At 44.2% G+C, this 19,400-nt stretch overlaps 1 protein-coding gene and 1 long non-coding RNA gene across 3 annotated transcripts in view; one reads left to right on the top strand and one right to left on the bottom strand.

Annotated features, from left to right (window-relative positions):
- The window catches only part of LOC308567141, a 30,423-nt gene extending 22,325 nt beyond the window's left edge, over positions 1-8,098 (top strand). The window contains exon 3 of one of the 2 annotated variants that reach the window (XR_014000269.1): positions 6,913-8,098. This is a non-coding gene — a long non-coding RNA (uncharacterized lncRNA). Of the gene's footprint in view, positions 1-499; positions 589-6,912 lie in introns of those variants that run through there. The other variant, XR_014000270.1, reaches the window with a different exon arrangement.
- ENTPD1 (ectonucleoside triphosphate diphosphohydrolase 1) overlaps positions 1-19,400 on the bottom strand; it is an 86,434-nt gene that overhangs the window by 18,826 nt on the left and 48,208 nt on the right. The window contains exons 2-7 of the mRNA XM_081158449.1: positions 16,946-17,073; positions 6,842-6,959; positions 5,297-5,447; positions 2,895-3,054; positions 1,963-2,202; positions 506-763 (exon numbers count right to left, since the gene is read on the bottom strand). Coding sequence (XP_081014575.1) covers positions 506-763; positions 1,963-2,202; positions 2,895-3,054; positions 5,297-5,447; positions 6,842-6,959; positions 16,946-17,073 — 1,055 coding nt within the window. The remainder of the gene's footprint in view (positions 1-505; positions 764-1,962; positions 2,203-2,894; positions 3,055-5,296; positions 5,448-6,841; positions 6,960-16,945; positions 17,074-19,400) is intronic.

Genomic DNA, 19,400 nt, shown 5'->3' with positions numbered 1-19,400 from the left:
TGCCGCTGCTCCTTCTGTGACATCCGAGAAGGCACCTACGGCAGATCCTAATGGGGGCCTGCCCAGCAGCCAGCTCCCTCCTCCTGGCTGACAGGTTCCTAGTTTTAGCCAGCAAGCGGAAAGCAGTGTGCTCAGGAAAGACTCCCCGGTTCCAGAGGAGGAGAACGGATCCGTCTAAACCCACCATGGTCACCCGTTCCCCTTTACCGTAGATTGGCTTAGAGGTGTGTATTTCACTAAATTCTGGCCAATGGCAACTCTAAAGATGTTTGTTGGCACTTCTGCAAATTGAAGGTGTATGCAGGAGGAACTTCCTTCTTTCCTGCTTTGGCTTTACACGTGAAGACATGATGCTGCCAGCAGTGGCTGCCACCCGAACTCCACAGATCATGGAAAAGCTGATCCCCAGCCCTCATGTTATCCGGCCACTCTCTGTGGTCACATATTCTATAACTTGCAGCCAAAATCATCCTAACCAATTTACCTTATCATTTCACAGACTTACCCCAAAATGTCCTTGAAGTTTCGGCAAGAAAACATTATTGAAGGCACAGCTGGAGTAAGAGCAGTAACTGATGTTGAAGAGTCTAAGGACACTTTTCTGACATTCCTGATAGTTTCCAGCGCCGTGGATTTGCAACTTTTGGGATGGGAGAACCGGCTGTTTTTCCTTGGTGCAGGGGCTGTTGTAAAGGTCACTTATGTTCACTACCCTGCTGTATCCACGGTTAAAACATGAGTCACTGATGATTCCGTTTGTACCCTGAATGGAAAAATCACTTGAACGGGTCATGTGCAAATGCTTTGGGTACAAAAGCACCAGTCTGACTTCATTAATGTTGGGAACTGGACAATATCCCAGCACTCAGCACTGGCATCAGTGCGCCTCTGTCCTGCCTTTTTCAGCTTTGGGAATAGTCAGATTTGTATCACAGGCACCAGAAGTGGTATCAGTTGCAAATAAACTTTCTCTGTTCATAGAAAGCAAATATAGTCCACGCTGGGCCCAGAAGTGCCATTGATTTGGAATGTCTACTTGTACTCGGTTCTAATCACATAGGTCAGAAGCAGAGACTCAAAGTTCTGAGCCTGGGGTAGGACTCCAGGAGCCAGCCTACACCCCCCCACCCCCGCCCCCACCCCCAAGCAAAGAATCAGAAGCTCCAAGAGCCGGGGGTGCCTCAGATTATTTAAGGCAGGGGTATCAGAATGGCCTTTAACCCACAAGAGAAGGGGACTGCTGTGGATCAGAGGCTGAATGGAGCTTTGGTGCTCAGCAGGCGTCTCTCTCAGCCCCTACTCCTGTGGAAGTCGTCTTATGGGCAGTGCTCCTGAGAACCTGAGAGTGAACTTCGGAGGCAAGCAGAAACTGTTTTAGTGGAGACAGGGAACAGCTGGATATGACGTCCTTGCTCTGTGTTTGTTTATCAGGGTGTGCCTGGTACTCGCATAATTGCAAGGATGTTTCATTTTCCTTGCCTTCAAAATGCAGAAAGTGTCTGGGGACAAGATAGGAAGTGTTGATCCAGAAACTCTTGTGTTTTCCCTGAAGCATTTTTCCCTCCTCCTCTCCGGGTTATTTCCAACAACCCTGTTTTCTTCGGTGTATAGGAGATGGAAGTTAAAAAGTGGTAAAGAGGTTAGAAACTGCACAGCCCTCCCCGACTCTGATACCCTAGCATGTAGTTTTTATTGTCAACCCCACAGGGCTGAGAAGTTATTTCCCAAGAAAGGATCTGAGTTGTGTCCTTGGAGATAGTGTAGTAAACAAATATAGGAGGTGATGTCTGGAGGGAACGGTTCACATGTCTAGTCTACCGGATGGACTTAGATGTCCTGCCTGAAGAGGTGTGGAAAGGAGAGTGACCCACTTCAGATCCACTGCAGAAGTGGAAAGGGAAACAGGATGTGGGGGCCGGGCGCAGAGGTGGGGAAGACAGGTGTGGATCGAGTTATACTTGCCCAAAAGTCCTTGGCGAGTTTTCTCAAGAGCGCTTGGTCCTTCCCGTAGCACAAGAAGCTGTGTGTGTACACGTTGTAGTCCCTGCCATACAGGCGGAAGAACAGAGCATTGTCTGGAGACTCAATCGTCTGGTTTTCGGGCACAAAAGTGATTTGTGTCGAGGCTCCCCCCAGGTCCAAAGCCCCATAAGTTTCCTGGCTAGTGCTTTCATTTGGCAACAGGCTGAACCACGTTATTGTCTGAAAGAGAGTATACAGTTACCAGTGGTAGAAATCTGTGGGCACCCCCTCTTTCACACTATTTCTTGGACTCAGGAACTTCCTAAAGTGAAGGAACAGGGGCAGAAGGGTGGCACAAAGCTCACTGGAGGTTCCCGAGTCCACATCAGATCAACAGCAAGGAAAGAGGGGTTTCAAGGACAGAGCTCAGGCGCAGCAGTGTAGAAGCAGTAAGTACAGTCAGTGTTTATGAACGAGGGATGTGGGGCTGGAAAGACTCAAGGACAAGTCCTCGCTTATTTGCTCATTAGCTGTGTAACCTCGAGCAGAATAATTAACCTCCTCTAGGCCTCAATTTGGGGCTCTAAAATGAGAGAGCACCTTATATGGTTGTTTCGAAGATTAAATCATACAGTAAGTGCATGGAAAGTGCTTAACATAGCACAAGATGCACAGCACTGGGCAAATATTAGTTATTCTTATTTTTAATGGTAGATTGTTATGTCTCTCTACAGTGAGCGATGGCTTCCTTACTCTCTAATAGTAAAAGTTCTTGTAAGAGAATTGTACTTCCGGCCACCCTTGTAAATGTGGGGGTAAATTAATTGTTCATTCATCCATCATTCACTCTGGCAGGCAATCCAAGTACTGCCTGAGACAGCAATGGCCTTGGCCCCTAGGGAGCCACTCCATGGGTGCTGTGACATAATCACCTTCGTGAATTTCCCCAGCAGGTAGTTGATAGTAATCCAGCCATAGGCGCCTTCCTCTATGCCCGTGATGATTCTGGCACCCTTGAAGTCAAAGGGGTAGTTTTCGAGGATCTCTGTCACCTTAGTCAGGACCTTCTCCGCCAAATTTGGGTTTTTAAGTCTACACAAAGGAAGAGCTGTGGTTACCGGTTTTGTTTTAGTAACTGCAACTACCCATTTCAGCCACAGCTTCCAGTCAGTTCTCCCAGGAAGTGAATGATAACTCACTGGAATAAGCAAAGAGATGGAAATACTCACACATGGCTGCCTGAGGGGCCCTCCTTTTGGGTGAGGCAGAACTACCTTTTGTCCCATCTCTAAATCCAAATCCTTCCAATCCCTGAATAGGTTCATCTTCCTAAAATACCATGTTTGTTGTTTCCTGGCTCCAAAAACTTATCAAAGTAATTTTAATTACTGTGGTGGTGGTAGCTGGGTATTGTTTGATCACCACTCCTGGAGCTAAAGTTGCCACATTATTATTGCTGGTGGCTGCTAGCCGGTCACATACTCAGGCCCTGCTTGAGATTCTTAATAGGGCTGTAGTAGATACCAGGTGGCCAGTGTCCTGGGACAGATACCCAACCCCCACTGGTGCCAGACTGAGGGAAAAAATCTTCCTTATATTGTGCCTCAGTTCCTGGGTCTGTCTGAGACCTTGAGACCTAAAGGAGGAATCTTCCAGGATTGTCATAATGAAGATGGGATGCAATTGCTTCCAAGATGTAGACTGTTCAACATTGAGAGCCTCTGGGTCAGAGGATGCTGCCTTCCAGCTGGCATCCTGTAATCTCTCACCTGTATGACTTCCATACCCTACCAACAGCCCCCATGTCTCTAGTTTTCCTTCCCTCCGGCCCACCTTCTCTGCCAGTGGCACCAGTTGTGTAACATTGCTTAATGGCTTCCCATTATCTCCCAAATAAACTCCAACCCCCCAGCTTGCCCTACAAGGCACTATCTGGTGTGGACCCTGCCTTCTCAGAATCCCACCAGAATCCTGGCTCTACCATTTATCAGGTGTGACCCTGGGTAACTTACTTAACATCTGTAAGTCACAGCTTCCTTATCTGGTTAAGAATAGTTAATAACTTCATAGAGTTATTATGATTAAAGCACAGTGATAAGAACATAGAAAGGGCTCAATAAACATAAGCTGCTAATATTATTACTACTATTATTATTTTACTATCTGCACCCTATGTTCTGTCTATTTATAGTCCTCTGAACATGCCCTGGTCTCTCACACGTTTCTGCCTTCGCACATCTATGAGAACACAAGCTCCAGAAAGGAGTATCTGTATCCCCAGCACTTAGAATAGTGCCTGACCCATAATAGATACCAAATAAACATAGGTTATGGAATGTACAACGTCTGCTCTGCCTGTGGTGCCCTTGCCCCCCCCCCAACTCATCCTTCATGATTCAGCGCACATGCCCTCTCCTCTGGTAAATCCGCCTGACCTGCTCCCGTTCTGCACAGGGCAAAGGGTGCTCCTGTAGCAGCTCTGAGCAGCCTTCTAGTAAAGAACTGATCACCCTGTATGGAAACTCTGATCTCCTTGAGGGCTGAAGTTACCTACTTCCCTCCATATCCTGGGACAGAGTAGGCAGTCAATACATGCTGCATGAGTGAATAAATGAGTGAATGAATGAGTGAATGAATGAATGAACGAACAAAAAAATAATGCACACAAATACTAAGTGGTGACCAATGAAGATGTGCTAGTTGTGATTATTTGTGTGTTGGGACATGTGACTCTCCTTGGGTCTTCCCCCTCCCGGAGACTGAATGGCTAAATCTGTAGCCCCAAATCCCAGAGTATATAGGCTCAATCTGTGCCTCTTTGTGCCCCCACCCTCTTGAATTTCCTGTGGGGAGAAGAGCAAGAGGGATTTTTTAGAAACACACTTAGCCCTGGCTGGTTTGACTCAGTGGTTAGAGCATTAGCCTGCAGACTGATGGGTCCCCATTCGATTCCAGCCGAGGGCACGCACCCAGGTTGCAGGCTTGATCCCCAGCTTGGTCAGGGCACGTGCTGGAGGCAGCCAATCGGTGTGTCCCTCTCACCCTGATGTTTCTCTCTCTCTCTCTCTCCCCCCCCCTTCCACTCTCTCTGAAAAGCAATGGAAAAAATATCCTCAGGTGAGGATTAAAAAAAAAAAATTTTTTAAAACAAACATCATACTTAAACCTCCAAAGTTACACATCCTAAGAGTCTGGGAGTTTTCCCCACTTACTGAGATTCGGGATATTTAGAACCGTAGGCGTTAGGGAAGTGTGGCAGTCTCCCGTAATTTCAGAGGCTCCTTGCTCTGCAAACCTAACTCCCCCTGCTCTTGGTCCCTATGTGTTGCTATACCTGAGCAGCCGCATGCCTGCCGTAGCTCCCAGGTAAAGGGGTGTCTCGTGGTACCGGGAGATTGGAATCATTTGCCTGGCTTTTTCCATGCATTCAGTCAAATAAATGCTTAATTCATGTGGTTTATAAGCATATTTTGAGATTCCAGGACCTAGGAAAAGATGTAGAAGCAGATGACATTTTTTTTTTTTAAGTATAGAACATACCTTGACAATATTAGAGCAAAATACTGGTGTTTTCTGATAAAATTCAAGAAGAGAATTTCTTGGTGTGATATATATTAGTTTGCTTTACCGAGAGGGGTTAACTCATTGAACCAGCCCAGCCTTGGTAGGGACTTGTTTTCAGACCTCTGGCTGGGTCTGTCTGCTGTTCAAAATTTTTGCCACTGGGTGGTGCAACTTTCACATTCAATTGCATAGCCTTCCTAACAGGTTGATTTTAATGGGAATCTTATAGATAGCTACTCTATACAGCTACTTTTTCACGTTTCTTCCACGAAACTGTAATTAACAACACTAATTCTAGAAGATTTAAAAGGATAAAGATGACATTTAAAACAAAAATTAAAACAAGCACCAGACACATTGGCTTTTACTGAAAAGATAGGAACTGCTACTAACTAGCTACGTAATCATAGCTAGTTTGTGATCATAACTATACCCCTAAAATTTCTGAAGCAGAGTTTCTTTCTGTTAGGAGAAACAGGAATAGCATCCATGTCTCCTCAGTGATTTTCCACTCTGATACCCTGCCTCCATGATAATACTGTTTTTCCAGTTGTAGAGCAAAATTAATTGTTGCTATGGACAGGATTAGAGCCAAGATTCTTTAAGCTTCTTGAAGTTGGCAATTTCAGTTCACTTTAAGATAAACATCAACACTGTCAGTGCTTCCTAGAGATTATAAAATTTGGTTTAAAGATAAGTATCCAGATACGCTATCCATATCATTCACAGGTTTTTAAACAGCCTGGTTACTTAGCTGTCATCAGAAAATCAGCTCTAAGTTATCAGCTAATTGTTTTAATACAAAAAGTCTGGCCTTCAAGAATGGGTGGGGCCCAGCAACTGAGCTTTAACAAACCCTCCGGGTGGTTCACATTTAAGAACCAGTGGCTGAGACATGGGTTTGAAGTCGGGCAGACCTCCATCTGCATCCCAGTTCCATCACTTACTAGTGCAAGTAACCTGGAACACGTGGCATGACATCTATAAACCTCAGTGCCCTCGTTTTTAAAACTGGGAGTAAGGGTGCATACCTCACCGAGAGAGCTTGAAGGTGAAATCACATTTTCAGTACTTAGGTTGGTGCGTGGCACACAGAAGTGTCCTGTTGATGGCCGGAAGTACTACTCATTTATTTTTAGGTTTGTTTATGCTGCAAGGGCTCAATCATCAAGGACTGATTTCAGTATTATTTCCATGACAGTGATAAAATAGCAGCAGCAGCCCCACTGTGTTCTTCACTTGACTTGCCTCTCTTCATGTGTTCCCCTTGCCACGTACGCCTCATGTCCCACCGCGCCCCCCTTCTTCATCTTACCTTTTACCTGGCACTGTCCTATCTGATTCACCACCCCTGTGTCGTTCTCCTTTTCTGCCGGCCACATATAGGTATACAGAGTCGTGTGAGAAGAGCCGGCGTCCAGCACAATCCCATACTGAGGGGGAAACAAACCGAGAATTTATCAGCATCACAGCGTCCTCCGTATTCAGCTTGCCACAGAAAAAAGACAAAGACAAGAGTTTTCGAACACATGAGGAGAAAGTACTTTAATTCAAGAGTGGGGCATTGCCTGGAGTTGCCCCGATCACAAGACCTACCAGAACTCGCGTCGCTCCAGCACAGTGGCTCTCACTGCTGGCTGCACATTAGACATACCCAGGCCTGACCAGGGTGGGGCCTGAGCGTCAGGATTGTCTAGAAGCTTCTCGGGTGGTTCTAATGTGCAGCCAAGATCCTGAACCATATGCCAAAGTGTGGAGACAACAGGGAGGAAATAGAAAGCCACTGATTCAGCAGTTCCCAACCTTGTATGCATAGCAAAATGATCAGAATCACCTGGCGAGCTTCAAAGGCCGCGGATGTCCCACCACCCAGATGTGTAATTTAAGGGTTCTGGTATGTGGTCCGGCCTTTGGAAGAGAGACATGGAAAATACTAAATGTGCTTGCTTTTTTATTACAAATTAACTATAAGCTGTATTTGATACATTTTAAGAGATATGTACTTTAACTTCATGTTTGGGGCTCTTAAGAGTTGGGGGAGATGAAAGGAAGAAAGGATGTCGGGGAGACAGCATGAGTAAGGACTAGACGGTCAGAGAATGGGGAGAACGAAGTCCCACCGCACGTTTCACGAGTATGTTCAATGCACCAGCAGGTGTTGCATGAAGCATTTTATAAGAATTACCTGACTTAACCCTAGTAGTAAATTAGGTACTATTTTTATCCCCTTTGCAAAGGTGAAAAACTAAAGTGCAAAGAGGTTACGTAATTTACTCAAGAGACACAGCTAACGGGTGACAGAGCTTGGATTCGAATCAGTCAAGAGCTTATGTTCTGTAGACAGAGAAATACAGGAGCAAGGGCTGGACAGCAGCTTCCGTATCAGTGCCCCCTTTTAAGAACCTCTAATGAAGGAAACTATAGCAAAGTATGCGAATCCCAGCTGTGAATCCCAGTGAATGTCTGCATCTGTGCACATCCACGTAAACCACCATCAAGGTCAGGATACAGAACCTTTCCTAGTCCCCAGAAGGCTTCCTGGTGCCCCTGTCAGTGTCCCACGGGTAACCACTGTCTTTGACTTCGTCACCAGGGGTGAGTTTTGCCTGTTTTTCGACCTGCAGTAAATGGACTTACATAGTGTGCCTGCCTTATGTCCAATTTCTTTCACTCTACACTGTCTCTAAGATTCACTCAAACTGTGCGTATCAGTGGTTCCCTTTTCATTTTGCAGAGTTTTCCATTATCCGCATATCCTATGTCTTTTATCCACTCTCCTGTTGACGGGCATTTGGGTTGTTGCCAGCTTGGGACTGTTGGGAATATGCTGCCAGGAGCATTCTTGCACATTTCGCTTTGCGGAGTGAGCGCTCATTGCTCCGGGGCGTTTGCCCAGGACTAGACTGAGGAATGCCCCTTCTCGTCAATTAATATTCACCTCTGGTTACACCCCTGGGGTTAATCAGGAAAAAATGCCCTGATTGAATAATGATGTGTGCCATAGGCTTTTGAGGGGCACAAGTACTTTTCATTCACCATCCCTCCCCCGGAGAGAAAAATGGAGGAAAGTAAACGGGGGAGGGGGGGCAAAAGGAAGAGAAACGGAGGAAGCGCGCCTCACGCTTGAGCTAACTGCCCTCATCACACTTTGCTGCTCATTTGAGCTGAGCACCTCCAAGTGTGGCTGCACCCCCCCCCATGATGCTGAATCCTGCTTCTCCCTCCTGGGAGCAGCCCCCCTTCTTCCCTCCCAGGCGTGCATCTCCTGAACTCTAACGGTTCCCACAAGGCTTGCAAGCAGGGGAGCAGCTCATCCCGGGCTAAGCCCCCTGCACCTGTCTCCAAGGCCCCCTTTTCTCTGACTCTCCACTGAGCTGACAGCAGCCCCCTTGGCTCACTTCTCTCCCATAACATTTCTAGGGAGCCAAAGCAGCCCCGCTTAGGCTCCCTCCTGTGGCTTCTTCTATCCTGGGCCCTTCTTGTTTCACTGTCCCAGCTTTAACAAACATCCTCTCAAAATCAGCAGGGCTTGTGCTGTGAAATCTTTCCTGCAGGAAGAACCCACACACTGCCGGCCGGCCTGAGGCAGACCCTCTCCAGTCCCGGTTTGTAGTAACAATTCTACGGAGTCCTAAGTACAAGTCATGCTGAGAATAGCGCTGTGACAGTTGCAAACCACCTTATAGCATCCCAGTGTTCCTTTATCTTTCAGCTTCCATGTGCTTGATGCCATCCTTTCAAGGTTATATTTAAAGGGCTTTCATAGGAAGCTCTTTAAAAATTAAGGTTGGGCATTTTTGTTCTATATAAGCTCATACTTCTTTGTGCTTTCCAGTTAGCCTGAAATCTCTGAGGTATCCAGGTGACCAAAAAAAAAAAGAATGCTTAATTCAGCAGTTTTATATATATATATCACCTAATACTATCTTATCACATGCTAAAACCCTAAGAAGTTCCAGGGAGAAAAAAAATACAAGAATGCGGGCTCAGGACCTCCCTGGACCACTGAGAATAGCTAACAGTAGAGTCTATTGAGATGTCAAGTTTTACTCTGTTTAACCCCAGACCAGGGAGTATCCTCGCTGTGAGAGTGAGGGTCCTTGACCTCCATAACCTGCACAACACTCTCTGCCTTGTTACACACAGGGTTCCCTGTGGCAGTTAGCATTATGCCCTTATAAAGAAAGGGCCTGTGCAGTACTTGCTTGGGGCATTGCAAGGCAGCAAGCTGGACAGGCTCCCCTGCGGCTAGGCTTGCAGCAAGAGGAAACCAAGAGCTTGCTTAGGCAGTGACCTCTGTGGGCTGAGAGGGGTCTGACGGAGCCGCCTGGGGCCTTTAGATCTGTGAGAAACCTCCTGGGGTGGAGGAGGAGGACCAGGGGTTACACAGGACAGAGTTCTGTTGTTCCCAGCAGGGCCCCCGAATTCTTCCTGCCAGAAAATGTTCCAACCACAGCAGCATTATGATAAAAGTTAGCGAGGCAGCAGCAGCAAGCAGCCTTTATCTGGAATCAGGACTTTCTGTCTGACTTCACTCTTCCAGTAGAAAAAAGGAACCAGTCTTGCTTCTCTGCTGTTTCTCCAGGCCTATTACAGCGAGGTGGTTGAGAAATGAAAGCTTTTACTCCATTCTGTTTGGCAAGTGTTTGAGAACAGGGTAGGGCATACTTTTTAAAAGCAGGAATTAAAGACATTTCATCTTGTGTCTACAGCAGACTGGAATGCTGACCTGCTGAACTGTGCCAAATGTTTTTGTTTTCTAAAATGTTTTGCACAGTGAAAAACTGACATTGCTTGCTGCTTGCGGGACAGGTAAAGTTTGATGGACAATTCTCAGTTTGAGCATTTTAGGAGTTTTCCTCTCATGGTTACAAAACTGTCAGCACATCCACTCATTTTTCACACCTGGTCCATTTAAGAGCTAGATGTTCATTCCATCTATCTTCTTATTTTATAGATGAGAACTTGTGTCCAGAAATCTTCAAAGACTTGCCTAACAGATGCAGATAATTAATGCCTGAACAGATCCACCTAGAACCCAGGGAGCCACCACCTTTTCTTCTCTTTCACCACTCCAGCATTTTCCAACACATATCCCAGAGAGCACCAAGCTGGCAAGGATCTGGGCAAATAAACCTTCCCAGAAGTTTGGGGCGTGCTGCATGCACTCTCCCCTTCCCGGGAGAGAGCCTGAGAGGCAGTGAATGCTTCAGGGAAGTCTGACAGCGGAGAAACCGCCTTAACTTTGTCTAAGCCAGCATCCCCCAGACTCAATGACAGCAGAATTCTGTTTCAAATATAATCTCTACCCTACAGAAATGCTTTGAGAAATGCTGTGCCTTGCCAGGCTCTCACCCCTACCCAGTGTTTCTCTGTAGTTCCTATTTAAAACATTTCTAAAAGCTTCTATGACTATATCCTTCACATTAAAGAAAAATCTAAGACTTGAGTAATGAGGAAGATATCTGACATTTCCTTAATATTATTGTTTCAATGTCATTTCTATTTTAAGACTACAGAAGTTTGTCAAATAGCATCTAGAAAATGAAGTGAAAAGGAAAAAGACATTTAAGATTCCACCAACTAGACATCATTGTTATTTTTATTTCCTTCCAGGCTTTTTATTATTATTTTAATCCTCACCTGAGGATATTTTTTCCATCGCTTTTCAGAGAGAGTGGGCGGGGGGAGATTGAGAGAGAGAGGAACATCAGTATGAGAGAGACACATCGATTGGCTGCCTCCCAGGGCTGGGATCGAGCCTGCAACCCAGGGATGTGCCCTTGGCCAGAATCAAACGCAGAATCCTTCGGTCCACCAGCCAGTGCTCTAACCACTGAGCAAAAAGCCAGGGCTCCTTCCAGGCTTTTAAAAGTGCATGGTGATTTTTATAGCATTGCATTCTTACTATGCATACAACTTTGTCCTAAGTTAGTTTTTGATCAGGCACATAATTTTAGCCATGACAACTGATCTTCACAAGCTCTGCTGAGTGAACAGAAGCAGTAGTCTAGGGAGAAAAAAGTGTCGAAATGACGTTGCTTGGTCCAGAGAGACACCAATGTAGGGAGCTTGGTGAAGACCTGGAGAAGTGGGTGGCAACAGACCCTGAGCTCACAGAGCCTGGAGGCCATATGGAGGTGGGGCAGACCCCTCCTTAGGATGGAAATAATTCTACCCGTGCTAACATCATAGGCCCAGGCTTCTGGGTACATCTCCCTAGATGTGGGGATAAAGAGAAAACTGGAGCATCAGATGACCTACTTCTATTCCTGGCTTTGCAGAAGTGGGATAGTTAACCGTCTCTTCTGCATCTGCTCATTCAGAAAACGGCCAGCCTCACACTGGCCACTCTCAGTTCCACATGCGCCACGTGGCTTCTCTTCCAGAGCCTTCGCCCTGAAATCCCCACCTTCTCCGACCTTCTCAGATTAGATTCCACCCTCCGAATCCATGTCTCAGAGTGCCTGTAGTTTTCCTCGGAAGCCAGAGCTTACCGTAATTACATACTCATGTGGCTATTTGATTAGTGCCGTCTTCCCTGCAGGCTGGAAGCTACATTAGGGTGGGTCTGCTTCGCTTACCATGGTATATGCAGCACCCACACGGTATATGCTCCTCTCTGTGGGCACAAAGGAGGAGTTCAACAAAAACGGTTGAATCAAACGAATGATTGAAGGGGGTTAGAACTGCAGGGCTCCTAAATTTCTTCAGTCCTGAAAGAAGTTAATATTCACAGTCTAACAAAAAGCAGTGCCATTAGGGTTGAGTTCCACCACCACTCCCAAAAAACCCATAAGCCAGCCTCAGCCAGGTGGCTCAGTTGGCTGGAGCAAAGTCCCACACATCAAGACGGTTTCGGGTTCAATTCGCAGTCAGGGCACATACCTCGGTTTCGGGCTCGATCCCCAACCGGGGCACGTGTGGAAGGCAACCTGTCAGTGTTTCTCTTTCACATGGATGTTTCTCTCTCTCTCTCCCTCTCCCACCCCCGCCCCTCTAAAATCAAAGATATCCTCGGGTGAGACTAAAACAAACCCCCCAAAACCATAAGCCAGGTAACACAGACAACAGTGTGGTAACTAACTACCCTTGATCCCTTCAGACAAAATTGGTTCTTCTGAATCTTTGTTAAAAGTTCCTGTAGCTTTAATGGTTACTTCAGAAACCTCATCAGTCTGTCCCAGTGAGTCTTTTTGAAGAAACAAAACTGCTCCTTTTGACTGTGACTCTAGGACGCTCTAAAACAAACCAGGTGTCCCCGAGCTGCAGCGGTGCTGGCGGGCCTGTGAGCGAGGAGAGACCAGAGTTTGCTTCCTCTCTTCTGTCCTTAACTGGAGCTACTGGACCTTCTCTACAAACCACACTTTTGTTTTGCTTTTTGATTCTCACCCCAGGATATGTTTTTACTGATTTTAGAGGAGGCGGAGAGGGAGAGAGAGAGAAAGAGAATCGATCGGCTGCCTCCTGTATGCACCCCGATGGGGGATCCAACCAAACCTGGGCATGTGCCCTGACTGGGACTCAAACCCGCAGCCTTTCAGTGCACAGGACAATGCTCAGCCAACTTAGCCACTCAGCCAGGGCTTTTTAAATTTTTTTAATTGTAGGAAAATACACCATAAAATGTACTGTTTTAACTACTCAAAGCATACAGGTGTACACTTCTGTGGCATTAGGTGCATTCATATTGTTGTGAAGCCATCACCACCCCCATCTCCAGGTGGTGTTTCTCAAGTGAGACATTAAATCCAGGGGAGTGAAAATAATGTTCTCCAGGAGTATCTGAGATTGAAATTGGAGCAAATCCTTCCAAATTTTCCAAAAAAAGGTAAAACCACAAATATCTATTAAGAATAGTACCTTAGTTACTTGTGAAAAAAGCAGATGCATGGGGTCAGGCCACCGCCCTTTAGCAGCAGTTGGCCATCTGGGGCTGCTGACTCAGTGACCATCACACACTAACAGGTAAGGGCCTTGCCTAGAGCTCATCTCCCTCAAAGCAGTGTGGACAGCTGCTCTCCCCCGAAGGCCTCTGATGTGCTGGGCACTCTGATAAGTGAGTCACAGGTACTGTTTCTCACAGCCATCCTCAAAGTAGGTACTGTCTCCGTTTTACACACAGGAAACTGAGGTATAGAGAGAGGAATTTTCTTGCCCAAAGTCTCATAGCTAGAAAGCAGCAGATCTGGGACTGAAACCAAAGCCCTCTGGTCCCTGAGCCCGCATTCCATAGAAGTGAGCAGCTTTTAATGAAGGCGTGTGGTTTGGTATTGGGTCCTTCTGGTGCCTCTGAGAGAAGCCTGCGGCACTCCGTGTGTGGCAGAGTATGGAATGTTTGTGCTAAAAGGAATGTCTGGCAACTTGCTAACTGCCAGGATTCTGTGATGAGCAGGCACTTAAGGAAGTGGTGAACCAAGCAGACCTCAAAGCTACCTCCCCACCCAGGTTCACCAGGACAAAAGCACTCTCTCAGGGGACACTGTGGTACAGCTAATGATTCTTCATTAAGGCTATGTTGTTGTTTTTTAAGTGGTCACTGCTAGCTACAGGACAGTGGTCCCTAGACTTTAATGGCCTGAGGATACCTGTCAAAAGTGTCAGTTCCCAGACTCTGCAACCTGGAGGTTGAAACTGAGGAGGTTCTGTGAGAATGGGGAACCAGGATCTTTGGCCTCCCCCTAATTCACTGCAGCCAGAATGATCTTTTCAAAACACAAATCTGATCATGTCATTGACTTCCCATTGGTTTAGGATTAAAACTAAAAGACTCAACCTGACTTGCAAGGCCCTGCCCACACCTCCTCCCTCACCGTCTTTATCCAACACATGACCCACTCTTGCTCTCCAACTAAATTCTGGTAGGTATCCAACTTTCCTGCTGTGAGATTCTTGCGCTTGCTTTCTTTCTTCCTAGAACGCTCTTTACCGGTTTCTTTCCCAGCTAACTTCTAATCATCCTTCAGATATTATTAATGTCATTTTTTTTCAGGGAAGATTTCCCTCGTCCCCAAAACTTTCATTTGGCGGCACTCATCACAATTGTAATTAATAATTTGTGTCATCTATTAAATGTGTTTCCTTTCCCAGATGGTAAACTCAGTTGTAGCTCTATTGGCTTCCCAATTATGTAGCCAGTGCCTGACATAGATACTTCAATATTTAAATAATAATTATTGATATATAAATTTGTGAACAAATGAATCAAGAGATGCTAAAGAGATGATGTGTTTTAAAACAAATATACCTGGTACAACTATCTAAATGTGTTATCATTAATTCATCATTTTTGGAAGGAAATGCATTTATTCCAAAAAACTACTCAAAACAATTTAGTAGCTCATGATATTTGGTATTAATCTACCAATGACACAAGGAAACAGTCTCATTTATTGTTCCTAATTTTAGGTTTTAAACATGTTTATCATGCACCTTCTTCATCCAACTTAGTTTTGAATGATTTCAGAGATACTATCAAAGAGAGTGTTCTAAAGCGGCAATGTCCAATAGAACTTCCTGCGACAATGGGAATGTTGTGTCTGTGTTGTCTAGTTCAGTAGTCACCAGCCACATGAGGCTGTTGAGCACTGGAAATGTGGCTAGTGCAAATGAAGAACAAAATTTTTCATCTGATTTCATTTTAATTAACTTGGATTAAAAGAGCTCCATGTGGCTATCAAATTAGACAGCATACATGGCTTAAAGAGATCACTAAAGACAAGTTCCTAAAATATTTTTGCCCTCAATATATGCCAGGAATCTTATTAAAATTACTGTATAACATCAACAAATGGCTAGTTTGCATATATAAAATTATCTTTGAGCAAAATAAACCAGTTATATTGCTATAAAGATTCACTTCAGATGCCAGTGTCAGCTCTTCAAATACTTATACATTTTATTCAAAGAATGCCAAAGACCTTTCCCCATTTTGCCAGGCCAACACAACAACATGAATCATAACAGACTTTAAGATGACCACTGAGAATGAGAGAAGGTCATCCATGACAAGTATTCATTAGGAACACAGAGCTCAAGTCTGTCATGGATTTTGCCTCCTAGGCAGTAACCCTCTACAATGATGCAATAAAGAACATGTAAAAAGGTCAAATCAAGAAGGCAATCATGTACTTTTGGAACTGGTAAACAAAAAACAGAACTGAGATGCCATGAGGCTTCAACTGTGAGTGAAGTTTTGCCAAGAGAGCCAAGATCATTCAACATTAAAAGGCAAGAGACCATGGCCAATGAGATAGTATCAGACTTCTGTGCTGACAAAGGAGCTGCTGTGCACAGTCCCAGTTGAGTTGAATTTGTGTGGCAAACAGATGCCAACCTAACATGTAGGCCTCTGCTCTACAGCAAGTGATTTGGGTAGGTGGCAAAAGTCTCAGCAGCCTGGCATATACATCCATATTCCCAGGCTCACAGTTTAATATCTTCAAACACAAGAAAACATATTTCTGTACATGTATTCCAAGGCCTCCATGGTCAAGTTAATTTCTGGATGTGTCACCACCCACATGAACATACATGTTCATTAGAATATCAGTATATTCTGGGTATATCCTTATAGATTTACTTACTGTAATTTCAATGAAAGATTAAAATGGTGTATTTACAATGAAAATTTATATTTACCACATGCTTTCTAATTAATGGATTAAACAAAATATTGACCATATTGCAAGGTACTTGTGAGATATTCATGTTTTTGAAATTTAACTTTGATGAATTTGAAAAGGAGAAATAAATTGCAGCAGAGTTAATGACCCTAATTATTTTTAATGACATTAGTTCTTCAAATGTAGGAATTTCACAAGAAATTTGTCTATCCATCAATTCATTTGAAATTACTATATCTGATACTTGTTTTTCTGGGTTTTTTTAAAAACTTTATTTTGCTCTGTTCTTTGATATTTTGGAGATGAAAAACAAGTCTTCTCCACAATCTTTGACTTCCAAAGTGCTTTATACAGAGCTTTCCAATTATTTTGGTGACAGTGATATTGATGGAGTAAGAAGAACAAAGGGTACAGTGTTGTGTCACATCCACAATGAAACAATGAGTAAGAAGTAGAGATAGCACTAGACAGCAGAATATCAGCACAGTATAAAACAGATATGGGTGTGGTGAATTAAGTCTTTGTTTCTGTTATTTATTTAACTAATTTGCCGAACAATCATAAAGACAGTTATCTTTCCATCGTCAATTTATTCATAGCATTCCCTCTTCCAGATGAGCATGCATTTCCATTTTACTTTCCTAATCCAATAAGTGGCTTGCTCTGGGGCTACCAGAACCTCATCTCCTCCTGTATGCTGTCATATACCTTTTCACCCTGCCCAGAGCCCCTCATAAACACACACACACACACACACACACACACACACACACACACACACAGATTTGAGTTACCTTAATATTTTTTGACAATGCTTTGTTCTGGGTCAGCCCCACAGCAATCAAAGCAATCACAGCCATGACACAGGAGAAGCCAACAATGACCAGTATATTTTTGGAACAAAATCTCTTCAGTCCAGGACCTAAAACCAAAAGCAGAACAGAAAATATCAACAAGAAATCAGCAAACATCGATTTTTTTCTCCTTTTTCTGTATGGTCTAGTGAGAGCTATCTTGAGACATCAAAGATGATAGAAGAATCTTCATGAAGCACTTGCAAAGTAATTGAGTAATAATTCAAGCACAAAAGGACTTGTCTGTGATATGATGAGGGCCAAGACTGAGACAGTGGCTGTCATAAGGAAAATGGGCAGAATTAGCTCTGTAATCAGATGTGGAATGAGGAGAGGGAAGAATCCCAAGTTGGCAGATTGTTTAGTAGGTCATGTAAGTCTATCAAGGTACAAGTAACAAATAACAAAAAGCAAGGAGAGCCCTCTTCACTTTTAAAATCTACCACCAAATGTTTAAGATGTGAAAAAGTACTTAGAATACATCATCAAACATCTAAGTCCCACAACCCCAGGTCATTTCCTGGCTTGACATACCCCTTGCATTTCAACACATTTATATATTAACTGGTAATAGTATAGGGGCTGTGGGGTTTTGATTATTTCATCATTCACATTATCTTACCTATTCTGTTCTTAGTCTCACCTTGTTAAGGGACATGAAAAAGCTCCAGAAGAATTCTATAAAAGGCAAAAGGTACTTTGATTGGAACGAACAGCATGTAGTGCAGGTGAACAGGAAATAGAATGGTTGTCCCATTCCCTCCACTCTGACATCTCTCTCTCTTCCTCTCTCAAATCCCCTACTACCCCCAAACTTTTTTCTTAGGTTTTAGGAAGAAGGCTAGGATCAAGTAATAAAGATACATGCGGAACTGAGATGGGATCTCCAGAATAGATCGCATGTTCCTAAGGACAGGGCATGGGACTAAAACAGCTGAAAACAGAGTCTGAGTCTCCTCACCCTCTTCCCCTCTTGGTCAGCAGCCTCGGTGCACTGAAATGGGCGCTCTTCCTCAAACTCTTGAGCAGGGGCGTGGACTTAACCCAAAGGATTATAACTGCATGGGTCTCCAGTCTGCATCGACCTCTAGAATCATTTCTTTCCATACAATTGACATTAAATATTATTTTATGTTAGTTTCAGGTGTACAGCTTAGTGGTCAGTCATCTATATAATTTACAAAGTGATCCCCCCAGTATTTCAGGTACCCACCTGGCACCATACATAGTCACTACAATATATTGACTATATTCCCTAAGCTGTACTTTACATCTCTGTGACTATTTTGTAACTACCAATTTATACTTCTTAATTCCTTCACCCTTCTCATCCATCAGTTCATTGTATCTGTCTGTTTCCATTTTGTTCTTTCATTTATTTTATTCATTAGATTTCACGTATAAGTAAAATCACATGGTATTTGTCTTGTCTCTGTCTGACTTATTTCACTTAGCATAATACCCTCTAGGTCCATCCGTGTTGTGGCAAATGGTACGATTTCACTCTTTTTATGGCCGAGCAATATTCCATCGTGTATTATGTACCACATCTTTATCTAATCATCTATTGATGGGCACTTAAGTTGCCTCTACATCTTGGCTATTGTAATTAATGCTTCAATGAACATGGGAGTGCACATATCTTTTCAAATTAATGTTTTGGGTTTCTTCCAATAAATACCTAGAAGTGGAATTGCTGGGTCATAAAGTAATTCTATTTTTAATTTTTTGAGGAACCTCCATACTATTTTCCATAGTGGCTGCACCAATTTGCAATCCCACCAACAGTGCACAAGGTCAACCTCTAGAATCTTGAACCAGTCCTTACCCATCAGATAAAACAGCATAGAACTTTGGGGGGAACTTTTAACACCACCATTACCTACTTCCAAACAAAGGAACAACAGATGAAGTATACAGCACTGCCCACCTTCTCCACTTCCCACAGAACCTCAGTTATGTTCATATGACTGCTACTCCAAGCAACCCACACACGTCAGGGGAATGGAATACAACCCCCAGCTCAGGGACAAGCCTGACTGCTCTGCATAATCTCACTCCCTCACCAGTGATTGGCTCAGAAATGGGTATATACCCCAAAATGGCCCATGAGACCCTGAAGGAAGTCTGCTGGGGCAAGTCTAGGAAAAGAAAGGAAGCATTCTTCTTCCTCAGACGTTGTCCTGCTAGGATGAAATGACATCAAATGATGGCAGAGCAGAGATGGAGAGAATGAGTTCTTGATGGCATTTTGAGCTGCTAAAACAATCAGCCCTGACCCAGTCCTTCCACAAAACTTATGCTTAGACTCAGTTAGAGTCAGGATTTTAATACCTTGAAGCCAAACATTATAATACAACTGGTGTGGCAGAAATGTCCTGGTTGATGCCAGGGC

Source organism: Miniopterus schreibersii, assembly GCF_964146895.1.
Source record: "Miniopterus schreibersii genome assembly, chromosome: 14".
NCBI lineage: Eukaryota > Metazoa > Chordata > Mammalia > Chiroptera > Miniopteridae > Miniopterus > Miniopterus schreibersii.
This window is presented reverse-complemented; position numbering and strand designations above follow the sequence as displayed.